This window comes from Mauremys reevesii, linkage group 1, assembly GCF_016161935.1.
Source record: "Mauremys reevesii isolate NIE-2019 linkage group 1, ASM1616193v1, whole genome shotgun sequence".
In the NCBI taxonomy this organism is placed as follows: domain Eukaryota; kingdom Metazoa; phylum Chordata; order Testudines; family Geoemydidae; genus Mauremys; species Mauremys reevesii.
Window position 1 is genome coordinate 154,464,599 of NC_052623.1, and position 23,839 is coordinate 154,488,437.

Consider the following 23,839-nt stretch of genomic DNA (forward strand, 5'->3'; position numbering starts at 1 on the left):
TATCAGCTCTGCTATACAGTGCCTGTAACATAGCTAAAACAATGAGGAGTCCTTGTGGCACCTTAGAGACTAACAAATTTATCTGGGCATAAGCTTTTGTGGGCTAGAACCCATTTAATCAGATGCATGATGCATAACATAGCTGACGGTTTTGGCATTACTGATAGAGTTTACCCTCACTGCCCCACAAGGATCATCTGCTCCTCAGCAAGCCCAAGAAGGCACTGTCTCAGGATTGCAACAGCAACATGCTACTACTGCTGCTTGGCCCCAAGCAGGACTTGAGCAGGGAATTGTTGTCATCCCATTCCACAGCCAACTATCACCATGTTGGAGTCACACCTGTCCTTTCCACAGCTGGCCACTACCAAGGAGAGTGAAAAAACTGTCCTGGCCAGCCCTACTCCCAGCCCTCCGCCCTTCCTGAAAGAAGGAGCTGTGTTCTGGGATCTCCTCACTCTCTCCATTGCCTGCCATAGTCTGAGAGAAGAAGCAACGGGAGAGCTCCCACTCTATCTTAGCCAAGGCAAGAATCAACCCCATATCCTCACATGGCTGTTGACTAAGGAGGTGAAGATCCCAGTGATCCTGCTCTCCCCTCTGTCATCAGCCTGAAACAGGTAGAAGGAGAGGACAGAAGCAGCAAAGGGCTCTGGAAAGATGTTTGGGGCAGAATTAATTTATTCCTGGATTAAATGGGTTTGAACAGGCTGAATAATTTGTATTTGATGATGGGCAACTGAACAAATCTGATGACAGAGAGCAAGAGAGTTAATTCATTTGATGGTTGAGAATGATGTACTGATAATAATGGGGTGAATTGAGAGAATAATTTTTTTGATGGGGAAAGAATTATTGATCTGTTAGAGAAGGTAGAGCTGGCTGGGAGAAACTGTAAGAGTTTGTAATGGAATGACAAATTCCGTAATCAAGCATGGGTACTTATTTCATTCCTTCTTTATTTAATGATGTGTGTAGTGGATGTGGGTGAATCCATTAATGGCTCTGCTTTTTTGGGACACCTTCAGGTATTTCTCATATTTACTCAAAAAGTAGTAGGATGGATAGTGAGACAATCTCTCTGCTAGGGGTTGCATTGCCACTACATGCATCTGACGAAGTGGGTATTCACCCACGAAAGCTCATGCTCCAATACATCTGTTAGCCTATAAGGTGCCACAGGACTCTTTGCTGCATTGGCAGAAGGTTACACAAAATGATATTAGAGATACAAGGTGGGTAAGGTAGTATCTTTTATTGGACCAACTTCAGACCTGCGGAAGAGCTCTATGTAAGGTTGAAAGCTTGCCTCTCTCACCAACAGAAGTTGGTCCCATGAAAAATATTACCTCACTTGCCTTGTCCCTCTAATATCCTGGGACCAACATGGCTACAACAATGCATACATATAAAAGACGGTTTCTCACCTGTAGTAACTGTTGTTCTTCGAGATGTGTTGCTCCTATCCATTCCAGTTAGGTGTGCGCGCCGCGCGTGCACGGCATCTCGGAACTTTTTTACTCTAGCAACACCGGCGGGCCGGCTGGCGCCCCCTGGAGTGGCGCCGCTATGGTGCTAAATATATACCCCAGCCGGCCCGTCCGCTCCTCAGTTCCTTCTTGCCGGCAACTCCGACAGTGGGGAAGGAGGGCGGGTCTGGAATGGATAGGAGCAACACATCTCGAAGAACAACAGTTACTACAGGTGAGTAACCGTCTTTTCTTCTTCGAGTGATTGCTCCTATGCATTCCAGTTAGGTGATTCCCAAGCCTTACCTAGGCGGTGGGGTCGGAGTGAGACGTGGCAGAGTGTAATACCGCGGAGCCGAAGGCTGCGTCGTCTCGAGACTGCTGTACCAACGCGTAGTGGGAGGCGAAGGTGTGGACCGAAGACCAGGTGGCCGCTCGACAGATGTCCTGGAGTGGAACATTGGCCAGGAAGGCGGCCGACGAGGCGTGCGCCCTTGTCGAGTGAGCGGTGAGGCGGCATGGCGGCACGCGAGCAAGCTCGTAGCAGGTCCGAATGCACGCAGTGACCCAGGAGGAAATTCTCTGGGAGGAGACCGGCTCACCCTTCATGCGGTCGGCGATGGCCACAAACAGCTGGGTCGAACGCCTGAAAGGCTTCGTCCGCTCGATGTAAAAGGCAAGCGCCCTGCGGACGTCCAGGGTGTGAAGCTGTTGTTCCCGAGGCGAGGTATGCGGCTTCGGGAAGAAGACCGGGAGGAAGATCTCCTGGTTGAGGTAGAAGGCCAATACCACCTTGGGGAGGAAGGCCGGATGCGGTCGAAGCTGTACCTTGTCTGCATGGAAGACGGTGTAAGGTGGACCCACCGTTAGTGCGCGAAGCTCAGAGACTCGTCTCGCGGATGTAATGGCGACGAGGAAAGCTGTCTTCCAGGAGAGGTACAGCAGGGAGCACGTGGCCAAGGGCTCGAAGGGGGGACCCATCAGCTTGGCCAGGACGAGGTTCAAATCCTAGGTCGGGGCAGGACGCCGCACCGGCGGGTATAAGCGGTCCAGGCCTTTAAGGAAGCGGGAAACCATCTGGTTGGAGAAGATGGACCGACCTTCCAGCGATGGACGAAAGGCGGACACTGCTGCCAGGTGAACCTTCAATGAGGAGACTGCAAGGCCTTGCTCCTTAAGGTACCAAAGGTAGTCGAGGATGGTAGGTACCGGAACTACGAATGGATTCAGACTTCGCTGATCGCACCAAAGCGCGAATCTCTTCCACTTCGCGAGGTAAGTGGAGCGAGTGGAAGGCTTTCGACTTTCAAGCAGGACTTGCTGAACTGCCGCGGAACAGTCCCTCTCCGCGTGGGTCAACCACTCAGGTACCAAGCTGTAAGATGGAGGGACTGCAGGTTCGGATGGTGGAGTCTGCCGAAGTCCTGGGTGATGAGGTCCGGCCACGACGGGAGGGGGATGGGATCCCGAACGGAGAGCTCGAGCAGCAGGATGTACCAGTGCTGCCTCGGCCAGGCCAGCGCTATGAGTATGACGTGGGCTCTGTCCCTCCGAAGCTTCAGGAGCACTCGGTGCACGAGCGGAAATGGAGGGAAGGCGTAGAAGAGGCGATCCGTCCAGGGGTAGAGGAAGGCATCGGACAGGGAGCCTGGCGAGCGACCCTGGAATGAACAAAACCGGTGGCACTTCCTGTTCTCCCTGGAGGCGAATAGGTCTATTTGGGGAAACCCCCACCTCCGGAAGATTGTGTGGACGACATCTGGACGGAGGGACCACTCGTGGGAGAGGAACGACCTGCTGAGACGGTCGGCCAGCGTGTTCTGCACTCCCGGAAGAAAGGACGCTTGCAGGTGAATGGAGTGGGTCACACAGAAGTCCCACAGGAGCATCGCCTCCCTGCAGAGGGGGGAGGAGCGTGCTCCGCCCTGCTTGTTCACGTAGAACATTGCTGTTGTATTGTCCGTGAACACTGTCACACATCGGCCTTGCAGGTGGGGGCAGAAAGTTCGGCAGGCTAGACGGATCGCTCGCAGCTCGCGGACATTGATATGCAGGGCGAGCTCCTGGGTCGACCAGAGGCCTTGGGTGTGGAGATCGCCCAAGTGAGCCCCCCAACCGAGTGCCGAGGCGTCCGTGGTGAGCGTGGCGGACGGGCGCGGAGGGTGGAACGGGATCCCGGCACACACGATCTCCGGGTCGAGCCACCATCGGAGGGACTCGAGGGTCGCTCTGGAGACCGTCACCACCATATCGATCGGGTCTCGATGCGGCCGGTACACCGACGCGAGCCAGGACTGGAACGGGCGGAGGTGGGGCCACGCGTACGCGGTCACATACGTGCATGCCGCCATGTGGCCCAGGAGGCGGAGGCAGGAGCGCACCGTCGTGGTCGGGAAGGTGACTAGGTCCATGATGAGGGCGACCATCGTCTGGTGGCGGGCGCGAGGGAGACAGGCCCTGGCTATGGTGGAGTCGAGGACCGCTCCGATGAACTCCACGCGCTGAGAAGGAATCAAAGTGGACTTCTCGACGTTGATGAGGAGGCCGAGCTGCCGGAAGAGGGACCGGATCTCCGCCATCTGGCCCATCACGAGTTGTCGAGATTGTCCGCGAACCAGCCAGTCGTCTAGATACGGGTACACGTGGATCTGACGACGGCGGAGGGCTGCGGCGACCACCGCCATGCATTTGGTAAAGACCCTCGGTGCGGTGGAGAGACCGAATGGCAACACAGCAAACTGGTAGTGGGTGTTGCCGACCACAAATCGGAGGTAACGTCGATGAGGAGGATAGATGGCGACATGGAAGTAAGCGTCCTTCATGTCGAGGGCGGCAAACCAATCTCCCGGATCCAGAGAGGGAATGATGGTCCCCAAGGTGACCATGCGAAACTTGGGCTTGAGCAGGTACTTGTTCAGCTCGCGAAGGTCCAGGATAGGACGTAGCCCGCCTTTCGCTTTGGGGATAAGGAAATAACGGGAGTAGAATCCCCTGCCCCGCCTGTCTTGAGGCACTGCTTCTATGGCACCCACGCTCAACAGAGTCTGGACCTCTTGTAAGAGGACTTGCTCGTGAGAGGGGTCCCTGAAGAGGGACAGGGAGGGTGGGTGGGAAGGCGGGGGCGAAATAAATTGAAGGCGGTATCCCGACTGGACTGTTTGCAGCACCCAGTTGTCCGTTGTTAATTGGGACCACGCCGAAAAGAAATGGGAAAGGCGGTTGTAAAATAAGGGGGTAGGATCCGGTAGGGAGAGAGATGGGCCGTCCTCGAGCGTCCCATCAAAAAGCAGGCTTGGCCCCCTGGGGAGCCTTGGACGAGGCCTGCCCCTGGTTCCGCCGATTGCCCGACGGGCGACGGCGGTTCTGGGCCGGTCGCCGGCTAACATACGGCCGATAGCGCTGTTGGTAGCGGGAGGGTTGCGGCCGGAAGGGCCTGCGCTGCGTCGCCGGCGTGTGCATCCCGAGCGTACGGATGGCGATGCGACCGTCCTTCAGGGTCTGGATCCGAGAATCCGTCTTTTCGGAAAACAGACCCTGGGTGTCAAAGGGGAGATCCTGGAGGGTATACTGCACCTCCGGCGGCAGGGTGGAGGACTGCAGCCAGGAGATGCGCCTCATCGTCACGCCGGATGCCAAGGTCCGAGCCCCGGAGTCTGCGGTGTCGAGGGCGGCCGTGATAGAGGACCTGGAGGACTTCTTTCCCTCGTCCAACAAGGCCGAGAACTCCTGGCGAGATGTTGATGGCAGGAGCTCCGTGAACTTCGCCAGGGACGTCAGGATGTCAAAGACGTACCTGGCGAGAAGGACCATGATGTTTGCAATCCGCATTTGTAAGCCCCCTGCGGAGTAGACCTTACGGCCGAGCAGGTCCATGCGTCGGGCGTCCTTGGACTTGGGCGCAGGGGCAGGTTGGCCGTGCCTCTCGCGGTCGTTGACGGATTGAACGACCAGGGAGTCCGGGGTTGGGTGGGAGTAGAGGTACTCATAGCCCGTTGGGGGGGCTGAGTACTTACGCTCGACCCCGCGTGCTGTGGGTTGAATGGAAGCGGGGGTCTGCCAGAGCGTAGTGGCGTTTTTTTGAATTGTCCGTACAAAGGGCAATGCCACTCGGACGGGAGTGTCCGCGCCCACCACATTGGTGATCGGGTCCTCGTCCTCTTGGACCTCCGCGACGGGGAGACCCATGGCCGTCGCCACTCGGCGAAGCAGGTCCTGGAAGGCCCGAAGGTCAATGGGCGGGGGTTCGTTGGCCGCAGCACCTGCCACCGCCTCGTCCGGCGAGGACGATGAAGATATGCCCTGCACGATTGGCTCTGGCGCCGGGGCTGGTGGTTGAGCCTCCACTTTGTCGTGCGGTGTGGCTGATTGGCGGTCCGGAGGAGCGGAGGGCTCGTGCGGAGGAGAGGGAGGCGGCCGGCTAACTGTCGCCTCGGGGACCCTGGTCCCGGTGGTCACATCCCGCAAAGGAAAAGGGGTGCCCTGCGCCTCATGATGCGCCCAGGGGACCCAGTAGCCCCACTGTTCATGATGGAGTCCTTGCGGGGTCGGCAACTGGTGGGCGGTATCATCCGCACCGGAGGCCACCGATGCTGGGCGGGATGGCCAAGGCGGTGCCGAGGCGCCGAGGGATTGAACCGCTGAAGACGGGAGTCCCTCCGCCGACGGAGCCGAGGGTCGATACGAGTAGCGCCGGCTGGACGGCGATCGTGACCGTCGGCCACCGCGGTGCCGGGAGCTCGACCGGTGCCGGGAGCTCGACCGGGACCGGGATCTGCGGTGCCGGGAATGACTTCGAGAGTCACGGTGCCGTGAACGGTGCCGGGATGGAGACCTCCGGCGGTACCGACGGTACGGTGACCTGGACCTGGATCGGTGCCGGGAGTGCGACCGGTACCGAGATTGAGAGCGGTACCGGGACTCAGACCGGCGTCGGGATGGTGCTCGGTGCCGGGATGAGGAGCGGCGTCGAGATCCCGAACGACGGGATGGCAACCTGCGCCGGGACCGGGAACGGGACCGGGAGCGCCTTCCGTGCCGTTCGTCCAGAGAGGGCGGCCGCGTCATTCTGGCCGGTTTCCCCACTGAGGCGACAGCCCGCACCGGCGGTGCCGGGGGCCGGAGGCTCGGTGCCTCTATGAGCCGGATTAGCTCACGCGCGGAGAAGAACGTCTCCGGCGTCGATGGCAGCCTTGGCTCCACCACGGTCGGTGCCGGGGAGCGCGGCGATGCCGGACTCGACGGCGCTTGCGGAGCCGGAGTCGAGGGCCCAGGGCACGCCACGACGCCGCGCAGCCACTCTCGCGGCGTCCTCCGTGCGGGCTTTTGCCACTGCTTTCACCAGCTGCTGATTGTCGGAAGGCGAAAGCGAGCGGTGCCGGGTCTTCTTAGCCGCCGGCTTAGGTACCGGGGCCGCGGTGCCGGAACGGCTCGGTGCCGCGGGTGCACTCTGCACCGATGAAGCCCTCGGTGCCGGCGCGGACGGCGCCGGGGGTTGGAGGGACGCCTCCATAAGGAGCTGTTTTAGGCGAATGTCTCGCTCCTTACGGGTCCGCGGCTTGAATGCTGAACAGATAGCACACTTGTCCGTGCGGTGTCCTTCGCCCAGGCAACGGAGGCAGGAGCCGTGAGGGTCACCAACCGGCATAGGCCTCTGGCACGCTGCGCAGGGCTTAAAGCCCGGTGCCTTGGGCATGAACCCGCACCGGGGAAGGGAAGGGAGGAAATACCCCCCGTATCCTTACCTAAATTACTAACTAACTAACTACTGAACTAACTATACTAACACTAAACAAACTATGTACAAGAAGAAGTAGCGAGAGCTAGGGTTGTGGAGGACAGAGAGCACTCCACAGTTCCAACTGGCCGTCACGGGCGGTAAGAAGGAACTGAGGAGCGGACGGGCCGGCTGGGGTATATATTTAGCGCCATAGCGGCGCCACTCCAGGGGGCGCCAGCCGGCCCGCCGGTGTTGCTAGGGTAAAAAAGTTCCGAGATGCCGTGCATGCACGGCGCGCACACCTAACTGGAATGCATAGGAGCAATCACTCGAAGAAGAATGATACTTTCTCTTGGTGTCTAAGCACCAAACAGCACTTCAGCGATCAACAGTCCTATAACTTCCCTGCATATGGAATGAAGTTGGTCAGAAAGAGATGACACTGAATGGGAATTCTTAATGGGTATCCAAAAAGATCGGATTCTGTGTATCTTGAGTAGTCCTCAAACTCCCCAAGACCTAGAATCGTGAGGTGACAGAAGATCAAATAGGGACCTTGTATTTAATTTGGAAATTGATACTATAAATCACTTTTTCATTCAAGCCATCTATCAAAAAGCCAAAGAAGAAAATTAGACAAACCTTTTACACAAGTTGGCTTGTTGATAGTATTCTTTGTTCCTAGTCCTAACTGGCCCCAGTTATTGCTGCCAAACATGTAAAGTTTACCATTTCCTGCAAAATAAAGACATCAGTGGGAATGCATAAACGTGTTTGAATATACAGCAACTTTACAGCAGATCATAATTAAGGATGGCCATCAACTCATGGCACACAATTATTAAAGCTTTCTGTAAGGAAAATTATGAGAGAAGTTAAATATTCTTTATTTTACAATGAAATTGTTTAAAACTATTTAATATTTAACTAACAGACTATTTTAAAAAATATAGTCAATTACAATACACATAGATGGAATTGACTTTTTTCTACAAATTAATATCACAGGCTTGCTCTGTAGTTGGTCAGCCACGGCTAGTAGTGGGAATAGCTTAAAAAAAACAGCTTTCTCCATAACAAAACAGTTTGCTTTGTCATCCATAACAAAACAGTCTCAGACACTTTTTAGGATGTGGACAATTGAGACAAACTGGCAGTTGTGAAAGCATTTTTTAAGGCCATATTCTACACTTTTTATGATTTTTTTTTGGCAGATCTCTTCAGTAATATCAGCCAAATTTTAACAGGGCACTGTACACAGAGATCTGCCAGAAACCCTGCACTCAGAAGAGGGCACATAAGAGGACCTATGGATCAGGAAACATGGTCTCCCTGCATCTATTTACACAGCAACAGTATGGACACATGAACAAGCAGATAATTCTAGATAGGAAAATGAGTAATCTGTGCAAGTGACTGACAAAAGTCAGAATAGGGTGCATATACTCCTTCCACATTTGCATGCCTGCATTTTGTATATTTTATACAATGTCCAGATTCTAGCCCTATTAAAGCACTGGAAGAGGTTGTTTGGGGATGGAGGGTTGTTTGTTTTGTCTGGGTTGGTTTTGTGTGTGTGTCAAAATTTTCCCTGTGATTTCTACAGATGTATGTGCACAATTTGGCCTGTGGGAGGGATTTTCCAAATGTGAACTTCTGCAGAACATTGTTTGTATTTAACTTCTATAAATATGGCCACATATTGTGTGGCTTTCTCCTTGAACATGTGTCTGCTGTATACCTTGTTCCCAGAAGAGTGCGTTCTCCTGTGAATTAGATTTAGCATCTGGATGTAATATTTACGGTGGGATACATTAAAAACCTCATACATTCAGACAGTTCTGTAAGCCTACAATGTAAAAGCTATACTACAAAACTTAGCTAAGAAGTAATGCCAGAATCACATTTTTCAAGAATGAGTTTCTTATTAACTTTATGGGCTCAATCATTACAAATACACAAGTGATTTCATACAGGAGATCCATAGATTGAGGGTAGAAGTGTAGCAGATCAACAATTTGAAAAAACCTAACATCATCCTTTTCAGACACATAGAAGATCAAACAGCTGCATTTGACTGTTTTCTCAGTGCTTATAACATTTATTTTTTTTAAATGGTGATCTTGTGTAATACCATCGACCAAATTTAGCTAAGCTGGCATAGCAAGGTGTAAATTGCAACACCTGCTCTAGCAAAGTTCCTTGTATACGAGGGTATGTCTACACAGGAGCTGCGAGGGTATGTTTACACAGCATGTATGTCCTCTCAAGTGGACATACATGTACAAGCTCTGCTGGAGCTAGCATGCTTAGAATAGCAGCGTGGCTCTGATGGCACCGACAGTGGCTCTTGCTAGCTGCATGAGTACATATCCAGGGGTCAGGGAGGACTGTAATCAGGTGGCTAGACCAAGCTGCTACCCTTGCCACTGCAGCCACAGTGCTATTTTTAGCATGCTGGCTCAAGCAGAGCTAGTGAATGTATGTCTATTTGAGCTGCGAATCATACCTTCTAGCTGCTGTGTAGACATACCCTCCAGAAGAAGTTCACTCCAATGAGGAAAAGGCAGTGCTTCCACAACTCATTCACAGTACTTCCCAATAGGAGGAGCAGAGTGCACTCCCCTGCTGAAGCTCCACAAAGCTCTTACAGCAGGGGGTTCATCAGAGAATGGCCAGGTCAACTGACTTTTCAGCTGCCTTAGCCGCCTTGACTGTTAAAACCAGCACTGCACACACCCATGATCCCGCATGTACACCCACCTAACTTGTAGCTGTTTTGTGCTTCAACAATCTGGTTCCCCAGTCAAGGTTCTGAGTTTGGTGGCATTCTCAGAAATGCTCCCAGTTCCACGCGCAGGGCCAGGTAGGCAGGCAGAGCTTCAGAGTCTGAATGCGTGGATGAGACGATGGTGTAGAGAGGAGGGGTTCACGTTCATTAGGAACTGGGGAAACTTCTGGGATGGGAGGAGCCTATACAGGAGAGATGGGCTCCACCAGAACCAAAGTGGAACCAGACTGCTGGCACTAAACATTAAGAAGGTTGTAGAGCAGTTTTTAAACTAGGAGATGGGGGAAAGCCGACCGCTGCAGAGGAGCGTGTGGATCGGACACAGACTTTTCTTAGGGGAGAGTCTGATGATAGAGAATCTCCAGGTTATAGTCAGGAGCAGAGGACTGAAAATTATAATGTAAGGGCCGGATCAGATGATAAACAGTCACATAAAAAAGAATCTGGCACATCAGAAAAAGGCAGGCTAATAAACAGGGACACGTTTTTAAAGTGCTTGTACACAAATGCCAGAAGTCTAAATAATAAGATGGGTGAACTAGAGTGCCTTGTGATAAAGGAGGATATTGATATAATAGGCATCACAAAAACCTGGTGGACTGAGAACAATCAATGGAACACAATCATTCCGGGGTACAAAATATATCGGAAGGACAGAACAGGTCGTGCAGGGGGAGGAGTGGCACTATATGTGAAAGAAAGTGTAGATTCAAATGAAGTAAAAATCTTAAGCGAATCTACAAGTTCCATAGAATCTCTGTGGATAGAAATTTCATGCTCTAGTAAAAATATAACATTAGGGATCTATTATCGACCACCTGACCAGGGCAGTAATAGTGATGATGAAATGCTAAGGGAAATTAGAGAGGCTATCAAAATTAAGAACCCAATAAAAGTGGGGGATTTCAATTATCCCCATATTGACTGGGAACATTTCACTTCAGGACGAAATGCAGAGATAAAATTTCTCGATACTTTAAATTACTGCTTCATGGAGCAGCTGGTACGGGAACCCACAAGGGGAGAGGCAACTCTAGATTTAATCCTGAGTGAAGCGCAGGAGCTGGTCCAAGAGGTAACTATAGCAGGACCGCTTGGAAATAGTGACCATAATACAATAACATTCAACATCCCTATGGTGGGAAGAACACCTCAACTGCCCAACACTGTGGCATTTAATTTCAAAAGGGGGAACTATAAAAAAATGAGGGGGTTAGTTAGGCAAAAGTTAAAAGGTACAGTGACTAAAGTGAAATCCCTGCAAATTGCATGGGCCCTTTTTAAAGACACCATAATAGAGGCCCAACTTCAATGTATACCCCAAATTAAGAAAAACAGTAAAAGAACTAAAAAAGAGCCACCGTGGCTTAACAACCATGTAAAAGAAGCAGTGAGAGATAAAAAGACTTCCTTTAAAAGGTGGAAGTCAAATCCTAATGAGGCAAATAGAAAGGAACACAAACGCTGCCAACTTAAGTGCAAGAGTGTAATAAGAAAAGCCAAAGAGGAGTTTGAAGAATGACTAGCCAAAAACTCTAAAGGTAATAACAAAATGTTTTTTAAGTACATCAGAAGCAGGAAGCCTGCTAAACAACCAATGGGGCCCCTTGACGATCAAAAAACAAAAGGAGCGCTTAAAGACGATAAAGTCATTGCGGAGAAACTAAATGGATTCTTTGCTTCAGTCTTCACGGCTGAGGATGTTAGGGAGATTCCCAAACCTGAGCTGTCTTTTGTAGGTGACAGATCTGAGGAACTGTCACAGATTGAAGTGTCACTAGAGGAGGTTTGGGAATTAATTGATAAACTCAACATTAACAAGTCACCGGGACCAGATGGCATTCACCCAAGAGTTCTGAAAGAACTCAAATGTGAAGTTGCGGAACTATTAACTAAGGTTTGTAACCTGTCCTTTAAATCGGCTTCGGTACCCAATGACTGGAAGTTAGCTAATGTAACGCCAATATTTAAAAAGGGCTCTAGGGGTGATCCCGGCAATTACAGACCGGTAAGTCTAACGTCGGTACCGGGCAAATTATTCGAAACAATAGTTAAGAATAAAATTGTCAGACACGTAGAAAAACAAACTGTTGAGCAATAGTCAACATGGTTTCTGTAAAGGGAAATCGTGTCTTACTAATCTATTAGAGTTCTTTGAAGGGGTCAACAAACATGTGGACAAGGGGGATCCGGTGGACATAGTGTACTTAGATTTCCAGAAAGCCTTTGACAAGGTCCCTCACCAAAGGCTCTTATGTAAATTAAGCTGTCATGGGATAAAAGGGAAGGTCCTTTCATGGATTGAGAACTGGTTAAAAGACAGGGAACAAAGGGTAGGAATTAACGGTAAATTCTCAGAATGGAGAGGGGTAACTAGCGGTGTTCCCCAGGAGTCAGTCCTAGGACCAATCCTATTCAATTTATTCATAAATGATCTGGAGAAAGGGGTAAACAGTGAGGTGGCAAAGTTTACAGATGATACTAAACTGCTCAAGATAGTTAAGACCAAAGCAGACTGTGAAGAACTTCAAAAAGATCTCACAAAACTAAGTGATTGGGCAACAAAATGGCAAATGAAATTTAATGTGGATAAATGTAAAGTAATGCACATTGGAAAAAATAACCCCAACTATACATACAACATGATGGGGGCTAATTTAGCTACAACGAGTCAGGAAAAAGATCTTGGAGTCATCGTGGATAGTTCTCTGAAGATGTCCACACAGTGTGCAGAGGCGGTCAAAAAAGCAAACAGGATGTTAGGAATCATTAAAAGGGGATAGAAAATAAGACTGAGAATATATTATTTCCCTTATATAAATCCATGGTACGCCCACATCTCGAATACTGTGTACAGATGTGGTCTCCTCACCTCAAAAAAGATATTCTAGCACTAGAAAAGGTTCAGAAAAGGGCAACTAAAATGATTAGGGGTTTGGAGAGGGTCCCATACAAGGAAAGATTAAAGAGGCTAGGACTCTTCAGCTTGGAAAAGAGAAGACTAAGGGGGGATATGATAGAGGTATATAAAATCATGAGTGATGTTGAGAAAGTGGATAAGGAAAAGTTATTTACTTATTCCCACAATACAAGAACTAGGGGTCACCAAATGAAATTAATAGGCAACAGGTTTAAAACAAATAAAAGGAAGTTCTTCACGCAGCGCACAGTCAATTTGTGGAACTCCTTACCTGAGGAGGTTGTGAAGGCTAGGACTATAACAATGTTTAAAAGGGGACTGGATAAATTCATGATGGCTAAGTCCATAAATGGCTATTAGCTAGGATGGGTAAGAATGGTGTCCCTAGCCTCTGTTCGTCAGAGGATGGAGATGGATGGCAGGAGAGAGATCACTTGATCATTGCCTGTTAGGTTCACTCCCTCTGGGGCACCTGGCATTGGCCACTGTCGGTAGACAGATACTGGGCTAGATGGACCTTTGGTCTGACCCGGTACGGCCATTCTTATGTTCGGGTTACAGAAACTCTGACTATTTCAAAGTGCATAAGTCGGTCAGTTTTCATTTTTGAAATACCATAGCAAAAGCACTTATTCTATATTAAAAAAATTTAAAAAACTAAATGTTTGTAACATCACTGTAGAGTTTTAAAACCTACATAATTCTTAACATACAAACTCCAAAAACAACTGTTGGGAAGGGATTTTTTTTTTGGTAATGGCCACCCTTTCCTAATGTAATGTCTTGCCAATAAAGTTAGAGAAGAATAAAAATAAAAGTTTAGCTTATCAGAAATGTTAAGTGGTAAATAGAAACTATTTAATAAAACTTCCACAACCTGAAAAAATACTTTGAAGTTTTGGTCAAGTATAATTAAATTGCAGTATCACTTTCTCTCAAGTTAGACTGGAAAAACCCTGCTGTGCAGTAAACGCTTTTATTTTTCACCACAACACATTTTGCAGTCTGTTATAAAAGCATAAAAGCATTTTAATTGTTAAAACACTTGTTTTTCACAAATCCCAATTTCCCCACATGCAAACTATAAGCAGTCTAGCATGGGGACAGACAGGATATCCTCAAAGACCTATATAACAAGTAAACATTTAAGCAACACAGAAGTAAAAAGGGGGAACACCTATTTCAAATGTCCTAGAGTGGCAGATGGGGAGAATTCTACCTCAGAATAAAAACCCACTCTGAAAATACATCATGGACTTTTTGTATCAAAATTCCATTTCCTATTTTTTTTAATGCTGGCATTTACATGAGATGAACTGCCAATATATTTAATGACATGATCACCAACTAAACTAGTCTCTTTTGCATTAGTTCAAACAGGACTCTAGTTCTTTTTTGGTTACTGCTACTAGCATTTCAAAGAAACAAAAATGAGATTTTTATTAAAAGTGTGTTTACTATGCTTCATCAAAACTTCTTCTGTGTGGTTGTTGTAATTTACTGTACAGTAGTAGCATTTATTAAAATGTTTTGGAGTTGATTTGTAGGGCTATTTTTCATTCACACAATTTATAAATCCAAAAAGTTTTAATTTTAGACATATAGCATCTTGAACATTAAGTTTCAGACAAGGATTCCTATTGACCTTTGCTAGTTGCATTCAGCATTGCTTCTCAAATAAATAAGAACCCTCCAGGTTCATTTTCATTTCAAGTCCTGATTATTTCCACTACATAAATTTTCTCTATTTAAGAATAGTTATTAGATACTGTCAGTCTCAGTGTTCTTTTTCAAGTTGATCAAAATCATTTTGATAGCTGGGGGGAAGGTCTTCTCACTGATCAGTAACTGGTTAAAAGTCAGGATACAAAGGGTCGGAATAAATGGTATGTTTTCATGGTGGAGAGAGATAAACAGCTGGTCCCTCAAGGATACATACTGGGACCTGTGCTGTTCAACATATGCATAATTGATCTGGAAAAAGGGGTAAACAGTGAGATGGCAAAGTTTGCAGACGATACAGAATTACTCAAGATAGTTAAGTCCAAAGTTGACCAAAGAGTTACAAAGATCTCATTAAATGGGTGACCGGGAAACAAAATGGCAGATGAAATTCAATGTTGATAAATGCAAAATAATGCATATTGGAAAACATAATCCCAGCTATACATACAAAATAAGGGGGTATAAATCAGTTGTTACCGCCCATGAAAGAGATCTTGGGACCACTGTGGATAGTTCTCCGAAAACATCTGCTCAGGATACCAGGCTAGATGGAACATTGGACTGACCCAGTATGGTCATTCTTATGTTCTTATTTTGATCCAATGCTGTCATTTTGCACTAAAGACGCACTCACATGGGGCACCAGGCATCTCCTGTTTAGTGTGCTCAGAATTTAATTCCCAGTGACTTCAATGGAAATGAAGGCACTCCTTCAAAGAACGGGAGGAGGGGATTGTTTGTTTATAATACTACCACAGACATGATACTAAACCATACATTTGCAAGCCATGTATTACAAAACATGTTCTTTAAGCTGTGTTGATACTAACCTGTAACAATAGCAGTATGTTCATCTCCACATGATATATACAAAGGCTTGTCATTTTTAAACCAAAACTTGCTAGGAATATTTTCTGCAAATTTGCTTTTTCCAAATGTGAAAACAGCACCTGATTCTAAAACATAAATAAGACAGTTTCAGTATTAGTGCAAATTAGTTATACCTCATTTATCCAAAATAGTAACTTCCCATTAATTTAAGCATCCTTTTTATTTTCCACTGTCTTTTTATATTTCTTTAATTCTCTTCAAGCTCTTGTGGTTTCTCTCAGTCAGCTTCCTCAAGGCTACCATTTTTAGGATCACATTTTCTTCCCTCCATTCCTTCCTAGTCTCATGGGCTTTGCTAATAGATTAGATACAGATGTAGATATATTTTGCTTTAAGACTATAACCAAGTTCTTTTGTCCTTTACCACTATCCTCTAAGAAATACAGCAATATTGCCACATGTAAGAGGGCTTAAAAAAAACGAAAAATTTGACACAAAAAAGTAAAACACAAAAAGCTCATCCTGAAAGCAGGTTGAGACCAAAAAAAAAACAAAAAAAAATCTCACTTACGTTTACACTTGAATTCAAACAGGTTTTCCAAATTGGATTAGACAGAGAGACTGAAAAGGTTGACAGGCTCCAAATCTGACCACTCTTCCTCACTCATCTGAAAAGATACATTTGCTCTAAAAATTGCCCCCTAAAAGCAAGACTCTCAGCCCTTGAAAACAAGGGCTGCCAAAACCCACTTGCATTTTAAAATTATGATCTTAAAAAATCCAACCCTAGATATCTTTATTTCTAACACTCACAATTCTTCCCACTTCGAAGAGCAAAAGTCTCAAGTTTATTGTGTTAAAATCATGTAGCTTTTTTAAACCTTTTAAATAAATAGAAGGCACTCTCAAAGTGCAATATATTAGAGTATCTCAAAATGCTTTATAAACAGTTATGAATTAAGCTCTTACCATAACCTTTGAATTTGAAATAAATACATTATCCTCATAGTACAGATGGGGAAATGGACATTTAAATTGAAGGATTTGCCCAACATCATGCAGGAAGACTGTGACAAAGCCAAGAACCAGGACCAGAACTCAGATCTCCTAACTGTGAGTCCTGTGCTTTAACCATTATACCATTCTTCCGCAAAAAGAATTTTCATTGATTTGAAAGGTGAAAGCACTATACATACAAAACCACACACCCCTCATGCCTATACACACATATACATACAGTAATGGATGAAGTAATATTCATGACTGTTCCTGTAAAATACTGTCATATAGTTCTAGAGATATTGGTTACATTGAAAATTAATAAACAACTGTAATGCTGCATTTCTTTCTATTGTGCTATTTCCCCCCCAACATTCCCAACTTTGTTTCTTAGCTTCAATTTCTAATGCTCAACATTTAAAGTCTTCTTAAAGAAGTTTTCCCTGCATTTAGGAAGAATGTGCTTATTTTACACATCAGTTTGTTCAGGATACATTCCAGAACTGCATCTGCTGCCCACAGAGCTTTGAGATTTTCATAGCTTTCTCTACTGAAAACTAGCATTAGTGCAGAGAATGAAAAAAGGGGGAAGGGGGTCCAGTACCCACCTCCACTGCAACTGACAGCTCCACCACCGCTGGCAGCTCAGAGCTCCAGTGGCCCCATTACCTGCAGCAGATTGGAGCTCTGAGTCCCGTCCCCTGACAGCTGGGATCTGCAGGGGCCCCACCACCACCCATAGCGGCTCAGAGCGCCAGGGCCCCCACCAGCTGACATCTTCAGCCCCAACCGCCCCGGGACAGAAGCAGAAAATGTCACAGAATACCTGACTTCCGTGACATAATCTTAGCCTTAATTATAGATGACAATTTCCTGATTCAAAAACTGTTGCACCCAACATGGGGGAATTCTTTATTAGACTTTGTCTAAATAGAATAAAGAGGAACTGATCACAGAACTAAAAATTTATGGTAGCTTAGATACAAGTGATCATGACTTGATCACAATGATAATGTTCCAACAGAATAAAGTCCAGACCAGTAATATATACACTTGGTGCTTTAATAGGGCCAGTTTCACAAAGTTGAAAACAATTATGAGCCAAATCAATTGGGAGGATGAATTTAATCAAAAAAATGTGAATGATAATTGGGAATCATTTAAGAACACTTTACAAGAGGCCCAAAAAAGCCACCAATTGAGGAAGAGGGCCATACTGATTTAAAAAATGACCAGGTTTAGACAGCTATAAAAAAAAAGATTTAAGTATAAATCAAATGGAAGAACTGGGAAGCTGATGGTAATAAATATAAATCAGAAGTAAGGAACTGCATAAAACTGATAAGGGAAGCAAAGGTACACAAGGAGAAATCTATGGCCTGCAGAGTTAAGGCTAATAAGGAGGAGGTTTTTTTTAAATATATTAGGAACAAAAAGAATTCTGACAATGGTATTGGTCCATTACAAGATGGAAACAGTAGAATTATCAATAATGCAAAAAAGACAGAAGTGTTCAATAAATATTTCTGCTCTGTATTTGAGGAAAAAACAGATGATATAGTTTCATCGTATCATGACAACACTTTCCCCATTCCACTAGTATATCTGGAGGATGTTAGCCAGAACCTACTAAAATCATACATTTTTAAAACAGCAGGTCTAGATAACTTGTATCCAAGAGTTGGCTGAGAAGCTTGCTGAACTGTTAATGTTGATTTTTAATACATCTTGGAGCTCTGGGGAAGTTCCAGAAGACTGGAAGAAAGTTAATATGTCAGATTTTAAAAACATAAACGGGATTACCCAAGTAATTATAGGCCTGTCAACATGACATCAATCCCAGGCATGACAGTGAAATGGCTGATACAAGTCTCTAATAAAGAAATAAGGAGGGTAACATACTTAATGCAAATCAATATAGGTTTATGGAAAACAGATCCTGTCAGACTAATTTGAGATTTTCTTTATGAGATTACAAATTTGGTTGATAAACATAGTTTTGGTGTAACAGACAGATTTCTGTAAGGTGTTTGACTTGGTACAACACAAAATTTTGATTAAAAAACTAGAGTGATATAAAATTAACAAGACAGATTAAATGGATTAAAAATGGCTAACTACTAGGTCTCAAAATCTGATTGTAAACGGGGAATCATCATAGAGCGGGTGTGGTTCTAGCGGGATCAGTTCTTGGCCTTGTGCTATTTAACATTTGTATCAATGACCTGGAAGAAACCATAAAATCACCACTGGTAAGTATACAGATGACACAACAATTGGATGGTAAATAATGAAGAAGACAGGTCACTGATTCTGAGCAATCTGGAGCGCTTGGTCAACTGGGGACAAGCAAACAATAAGCATTTTAATACAACTAAAGTATATCCCCAGGAACAAAGAATGTAGGCCACAGGTACAGAATGGGGGGCTCTATCCTGGGAAGCAATGACTCTGAAAAAGATGGGGGGGTTCTGGTGGACAACCAGCAGAATGTGAGCTCCCAGGGTGATGATGTGTCCAAAATGGCTAATGCAATTTTAGAATGCATAAATAAGGGAATTTTGAGTAGGAACAGAGAGGTTATTTTACCTCTATATTTGGCACTGGTTCGACTGCTGCTGGAATAGTATATCCATTTCTGGTGCCCACAATTCAAGAAGGATGTTGATGAATTGGAGAGGGTTTTGAGAAGAACCACAAGAATGATTAAAGGATCAGAAATCATGCCTTATAGTGATAGACTCAAAGAGCTCACTCTGTTCAACTTAACAAAGAAAAGGCTAAGGGTGATTTGATTACAGTCAATAAGTATCTACCTGGGGAATAAACATTTTATAATGGGCTCTTCAATCTAGCAGAGAAAGGGATAACATGATTAATGGTTGGAAGTCGAAGCTAGACAAATTCAAACTGGAATAAATTTAACAGTGAGAGTAATTAACCATTGAAACAATTCACCCAGGGTCCTGGTGGACTCTCCATCACTTGCCGTTTTTAAATCAAGACTGAATGTTTTTCTAAAAGATATGCTCTAGGACAGGGGTAGGCAACCTATGGCATGAGTGCCAAAGGTGGCACACAAGTTGATTTTCAGTGGCACTCACACTGCCTGGGTCCTGGCCACCAGTCCAGGGGGCTCTGCATTTTAATTTAATTTTAAATGAAGCTTCTTAAACATTTTAAAAACCATATTTACTTTACATACAACAATAGTTAGTTATACATTATAGACTTATAAAAAGAGACCTTCTAAAAATGTTAAAATGTATTACTGGCATGCGAAACCTTAAAGAAAGAGTGAATAAATGAAGACTCGGCACACCACTTCTGAAAGGTTGCCGACCCCTGCTCTAGGAACTATTTTGGGAAAGTTCTGTAGTGTGTGTTATACAGGAAGTCAGACGAGATGATCACAATGGCCCCTTCTGGCCTTGGAATCTATTAAAAGTGTCTTTTTTTACTATATCCACAATGCTACTCTTAAACTAATAAATATTAACCAAAAGTGTGGTCTTAATTTTTGCCTTTGTCCCCCTACAGAGAGGTGTCCATTTTCCATGTCATTTGGATATGCTTAGACCAGGGGCGGCCAACCAAGCCTGAGAAGGAGCCAGAATTTACCAATGTACATTGCCAAAGAGCCACAGTAATATGTCAGCAGCCCCCCCATCAGCTCCCTGCCCTCCCGCTCCCAGCGCCTCCCACCCACCAGCAGCCCTGCCAATTAGCGCCTCCCCCTCCCTCCCGGCACCTCCCGGTCAGCTGTTTCCTTGTGTGCAGGACTCGGGAGGAGAGAAGGCATGGCAGGCTCAGGAGAGGGGATGGGAAGGGGTGGAGTGGGGGCAGGGCCTGTGGCAGAGCCAGGGGTTGAGCAGTGAGCACTCCCCGGCACACTGGAAAGCTGGTGCCTGTAGCACCAGCCCCAGAGTCAGTGCCTATACAAGGAGACGCATATTAACATCTGAAGAACCACAGGTTGGCCACCCCTGGCTTAGAGTGATTCCCTTGACATTAATATCAGGGCAGAGGTGTTTGCCTAGCTGAATAGTAGCATATTTTGTTCTGTTAAGAGCCCTATGGCTGAAAATATATATATACAGTAAAAGGTTTTTTTTCCCCAGCATCTTGGGGGAACGGGTGGTGCCAGTAAGTGAAAAATGATGGTTAACTAAGAGGAAGGGAGTTTGGGTGCAAGCGGGGGTGCGGGGCACAGGCTCTGGGAGGGAGTTTGGGTGCAGAAGGGGGCTCGGGACAGCAGGTTGGGATACGGGAGAGGATGCAGGGTGCTGGATCCAGGGGGGTGCTCATCTCGGGCGGCTTCCCGCAAGTGGCAACCTGTCCTGGCTGCTCCTTGAAGGAGGCATCGCACCAGATAAAACAGCTTTTACTGTATTCTCAATTCACTACACACAAAAAAAGCAGAGGTAGTCACAATTTGCACTGCATCAGGTAATCGCATCATAAAACACATACTTTGAAAACTTATTCAATGCTAAATTTAGCAATTTAGTAAATATCTTCATAATATGTCCCAGGATAACAATACAACTTGTAATACTAAAACAGGGTTCAGAAATAACTAGATGAGTTCATTGAGGATAAGTCCATCAATGGCTATTAGGCAGCATGGGCAGGGATGCAAAACTATGCTCTGACGTGTTTGACAGAAGCTGGGAATGGGCAACAGGGGATGGAACAATTGATGATTACCTGTTGTATATTGGGACTATATAACATGGGTGGCAACATGTGCAACCCTGGTAGCAAAAGAGGGGGTTATCTAAGTCTTGTAAGGTGTCTAAGTAATGAAGACCAGATTATGGAATATATATATATATATGTTGTCTGTATTATTTTAGTTGAATTATGAATGTTGTTATGAATGTCTGTATTATGCTGTTTGTATGTTGTTGCTGTGCTTGGCCAGGGGTCCTCCCAGACAAGCTGGTGTTAGCTCCCCTGCCCTGCCTGCTGCCCATTACAGGGCTACATGCCACACACTGAACCCATGGAGAGAAGGCAGACACGCCTTGTGACTCAGCAAAGTATGCAGGACTGGCCCACTCAGGCTCCCAGGCCATTTTTTTTAAATTTTTGAACAGTGAAGATTCTTACACCTGGAAGTCTATATAAAGCTAATGCCTCATCTCCATCCTCATCTGTCTCTCTTCCTCTTTCTCTGGAGAGGAACTGGACAAACTGACTGACTGACAGGGACTGGACTGGGATCGAGGACACCGGATGCATTCCAGAGACTTTAAATTGACCTGCAGTTTACTTCCATCATCACACTGCTGAACTAGAAGCCTGAACTACTGTATGTATGTGTAATCCATTTAATTTATTTAATTCTACCTCTCTTCTCTACCTTTTTCCTTAAACCTTAAATTTTAGATTTTATTCTAAAATGGATTGGCAACAGCGTGATTTGTGGGTAAGATCTGATGTGTATATTGACCTGGGTCTGGGGGCTGGGGCTCCTTTGGGATCGACCTTTTTTTTTTATGGGGGTGTTTTTTTCATAACCATTCATCCCCAGGACGACGAGTGGTGGTGGTGACTGGGAGGAGACTGGTCTGTCTAAAATTGCTTGTGTGTGTTGTGGTGTGCCAGTGGGGTGAGAGAAAGTCCTTTTTTCTTTCTCTGTTTGGTTTGCCTTAGAGGTGGAAAAACCCCAGCCTAGGGCTGTAACTGCCCTGTTTAAGCAACTGGTCCTGATTTGGCACTCTGTTTGGTCCCGCCAGAATCGCTCTGTCACACCTGTTCTGTTCATTCCCTCTGGGGCACCTGGCATTGGACACTGTCGGTAGACAGATACTGGGCTAGATGGACCATTGGTCTGACCCAGTACGGCCGTTCTTATGTTCTTAACACATAGCAAGATTACTCAGATATTTTAGCTCCAATTGACATTATTATAAAATGTCATAGACTAAGCCACATTCTTTACCAGCTGGAAAATTGCCATGATAAGATTTTAAATATGTTTTATTAGTTTCCAGGGACAACATTTTCTTTGCCTAAATTATGTTTTTCTTTTCTAAACACATTTTGTAGGACAGCAGTTGCTCTGCAACAGACACTTTATTTTATTTACCCGGGGGGAAAAAACCATAGAATAAACAGCTTTATATGGAATTACATAAGGAACACCATACCCGGAGGGCCCAATGGTCAGCCGGGGCTGATACTTTTCTTCAACAGAGGTGAGTGTGATGCATCTCAGAAAAAAGCATTAGAAAACTAAATCCATATAATTGTGTGCTACTATGATGGGGGAAGGGGCACTTGCATGTAACCTCAGCCAGAAGTTATCTTAGGATCTGTAGCATGAAAACCGATAAACCTAGACAGATATCACTAGTTAGGATAAAAATGAACCACCTATAATAGGGGCTGCAATTCTTACTAGCTCTCAAGACGACACTGTATGGCCCAAATTGCAAAAGGTAAAAACCAAACATGCAGCAATGAGGTATCACTAACTTCTAACAACAGCCTGCAGCAGGCTGGCCAAAGAAAAGTACCAGCGTTCCACCCGCGAACGCCCCGGGCGGGAGAACAGCTGGGCCTGAGCCGGGCTCTCCCCGCAGCGCCCCGGGGGTGTCATTGTTGTACCCGCCCCGCAGCCCCCGGGCAGCCCGTACACGGGAGTCGGGATCCTCCCGCGGAAATACTCAGACACCGCAGCCCCGGGGAAGCCGGGGGGGGGGGTTGGGGGGGAGGTTGAAGCCCAGCGGCGCAGGCAGCCGGGCGGGAGGGGCGCGACACACACGCCGGGCACGGGACGGAGCAGCCCCGCCTGCAGGAGAAATCCGGGGCCCGGGCACTTTGTTCAGCCGGAGGCTGCCCGTGTTCGGGGGGGGGGGGCAGCTCGCCCCTGCCCCGCCGGGGGACACGCTCAGCCCGCGCCCCCCCCCCCGGCTGGGGCACAGCGAGCGGGCGGGCGGGCGAGGACCCGGGCGACACACCGGGCACCGGCTCCTCCGCCTCCCCCATGGCGGCTCGGGCTCCGGCGCTGGGGGGGGGGGGGTCCCGGAAGTAAACAAACCTCCTGCCACTAGCAACGGGAGGCGGGGCCCGGCCACGGAGAGCCGCGCGCGCCCCCTGCCGGCCGGCGCTGGGCTCCGGCCGGGGGCTCCCGGCCTGTCCGGCTTTTGGCACCGGCCCGGGGGCTGGGGGCGGGGCCGGCTGCAGGGTTTTCTGCCGTGCTGGGCTCTGAGGGGAGGTCTTGGCTGCCCCGTGAGCCCCGGCTCCCAGCCACGTGCCTGCCCAAACCTCGCTCCGGGCTGCACACAGCAGCCCCCGGCCCTGAGCTACAGCGGTGCAGCCCTGGCTGGCTCCGTCACCCCGCAGGGGAGTTAGGAGCCGGGCTCCACTTTAACTGG

General features: G+C 47.1%; 1 protein-coding gene across 6 annotated transcripts in view; it reads right to left on the minus strand.

The window, feature by feature from the left end:
- LOC120391992 (X-linked retinitis pigmentosa GTPase regulator-like) overlaps positions 1-23,518 on the minus strand; it is a 101,652-nt gene extending 78,134 nt beyond the window's left edge. For 4 of the 6 annotated variants that reach the window (XM_039516271.1, XM_039516264.1, XM_039516295.1 and 1 more), the window contains exons 1-3: positions 23,423-23,473; positions 15,452-15,577; positions 7,828-7,920 (exon numbers count right to left, since the gene is read on the minus strand). In XM_039516271.1, the coding sequence (XP_039372205.1) occupies positions 7,828-7,920; positions 15,452-15,577; positions 23,423-23,450 (247 nt within the window). In that variant the 5' untranslated portion in view covers positions 23,451-23,473. Of the gene's footprint in view, positions 1-7,827; positions 7,921-15,451; positions 15,578-16,023; positions 16,121-23,422; positions 23,474-23,502 lie in introns of those variants that run through there. The other 2 variants (XM_039516306.1, XM_039516279.1) reach the window with 2 other exon arrangements.
- Between the last annotated feature and the right edge of the window lie 321 nt (positions 23,519-23,839).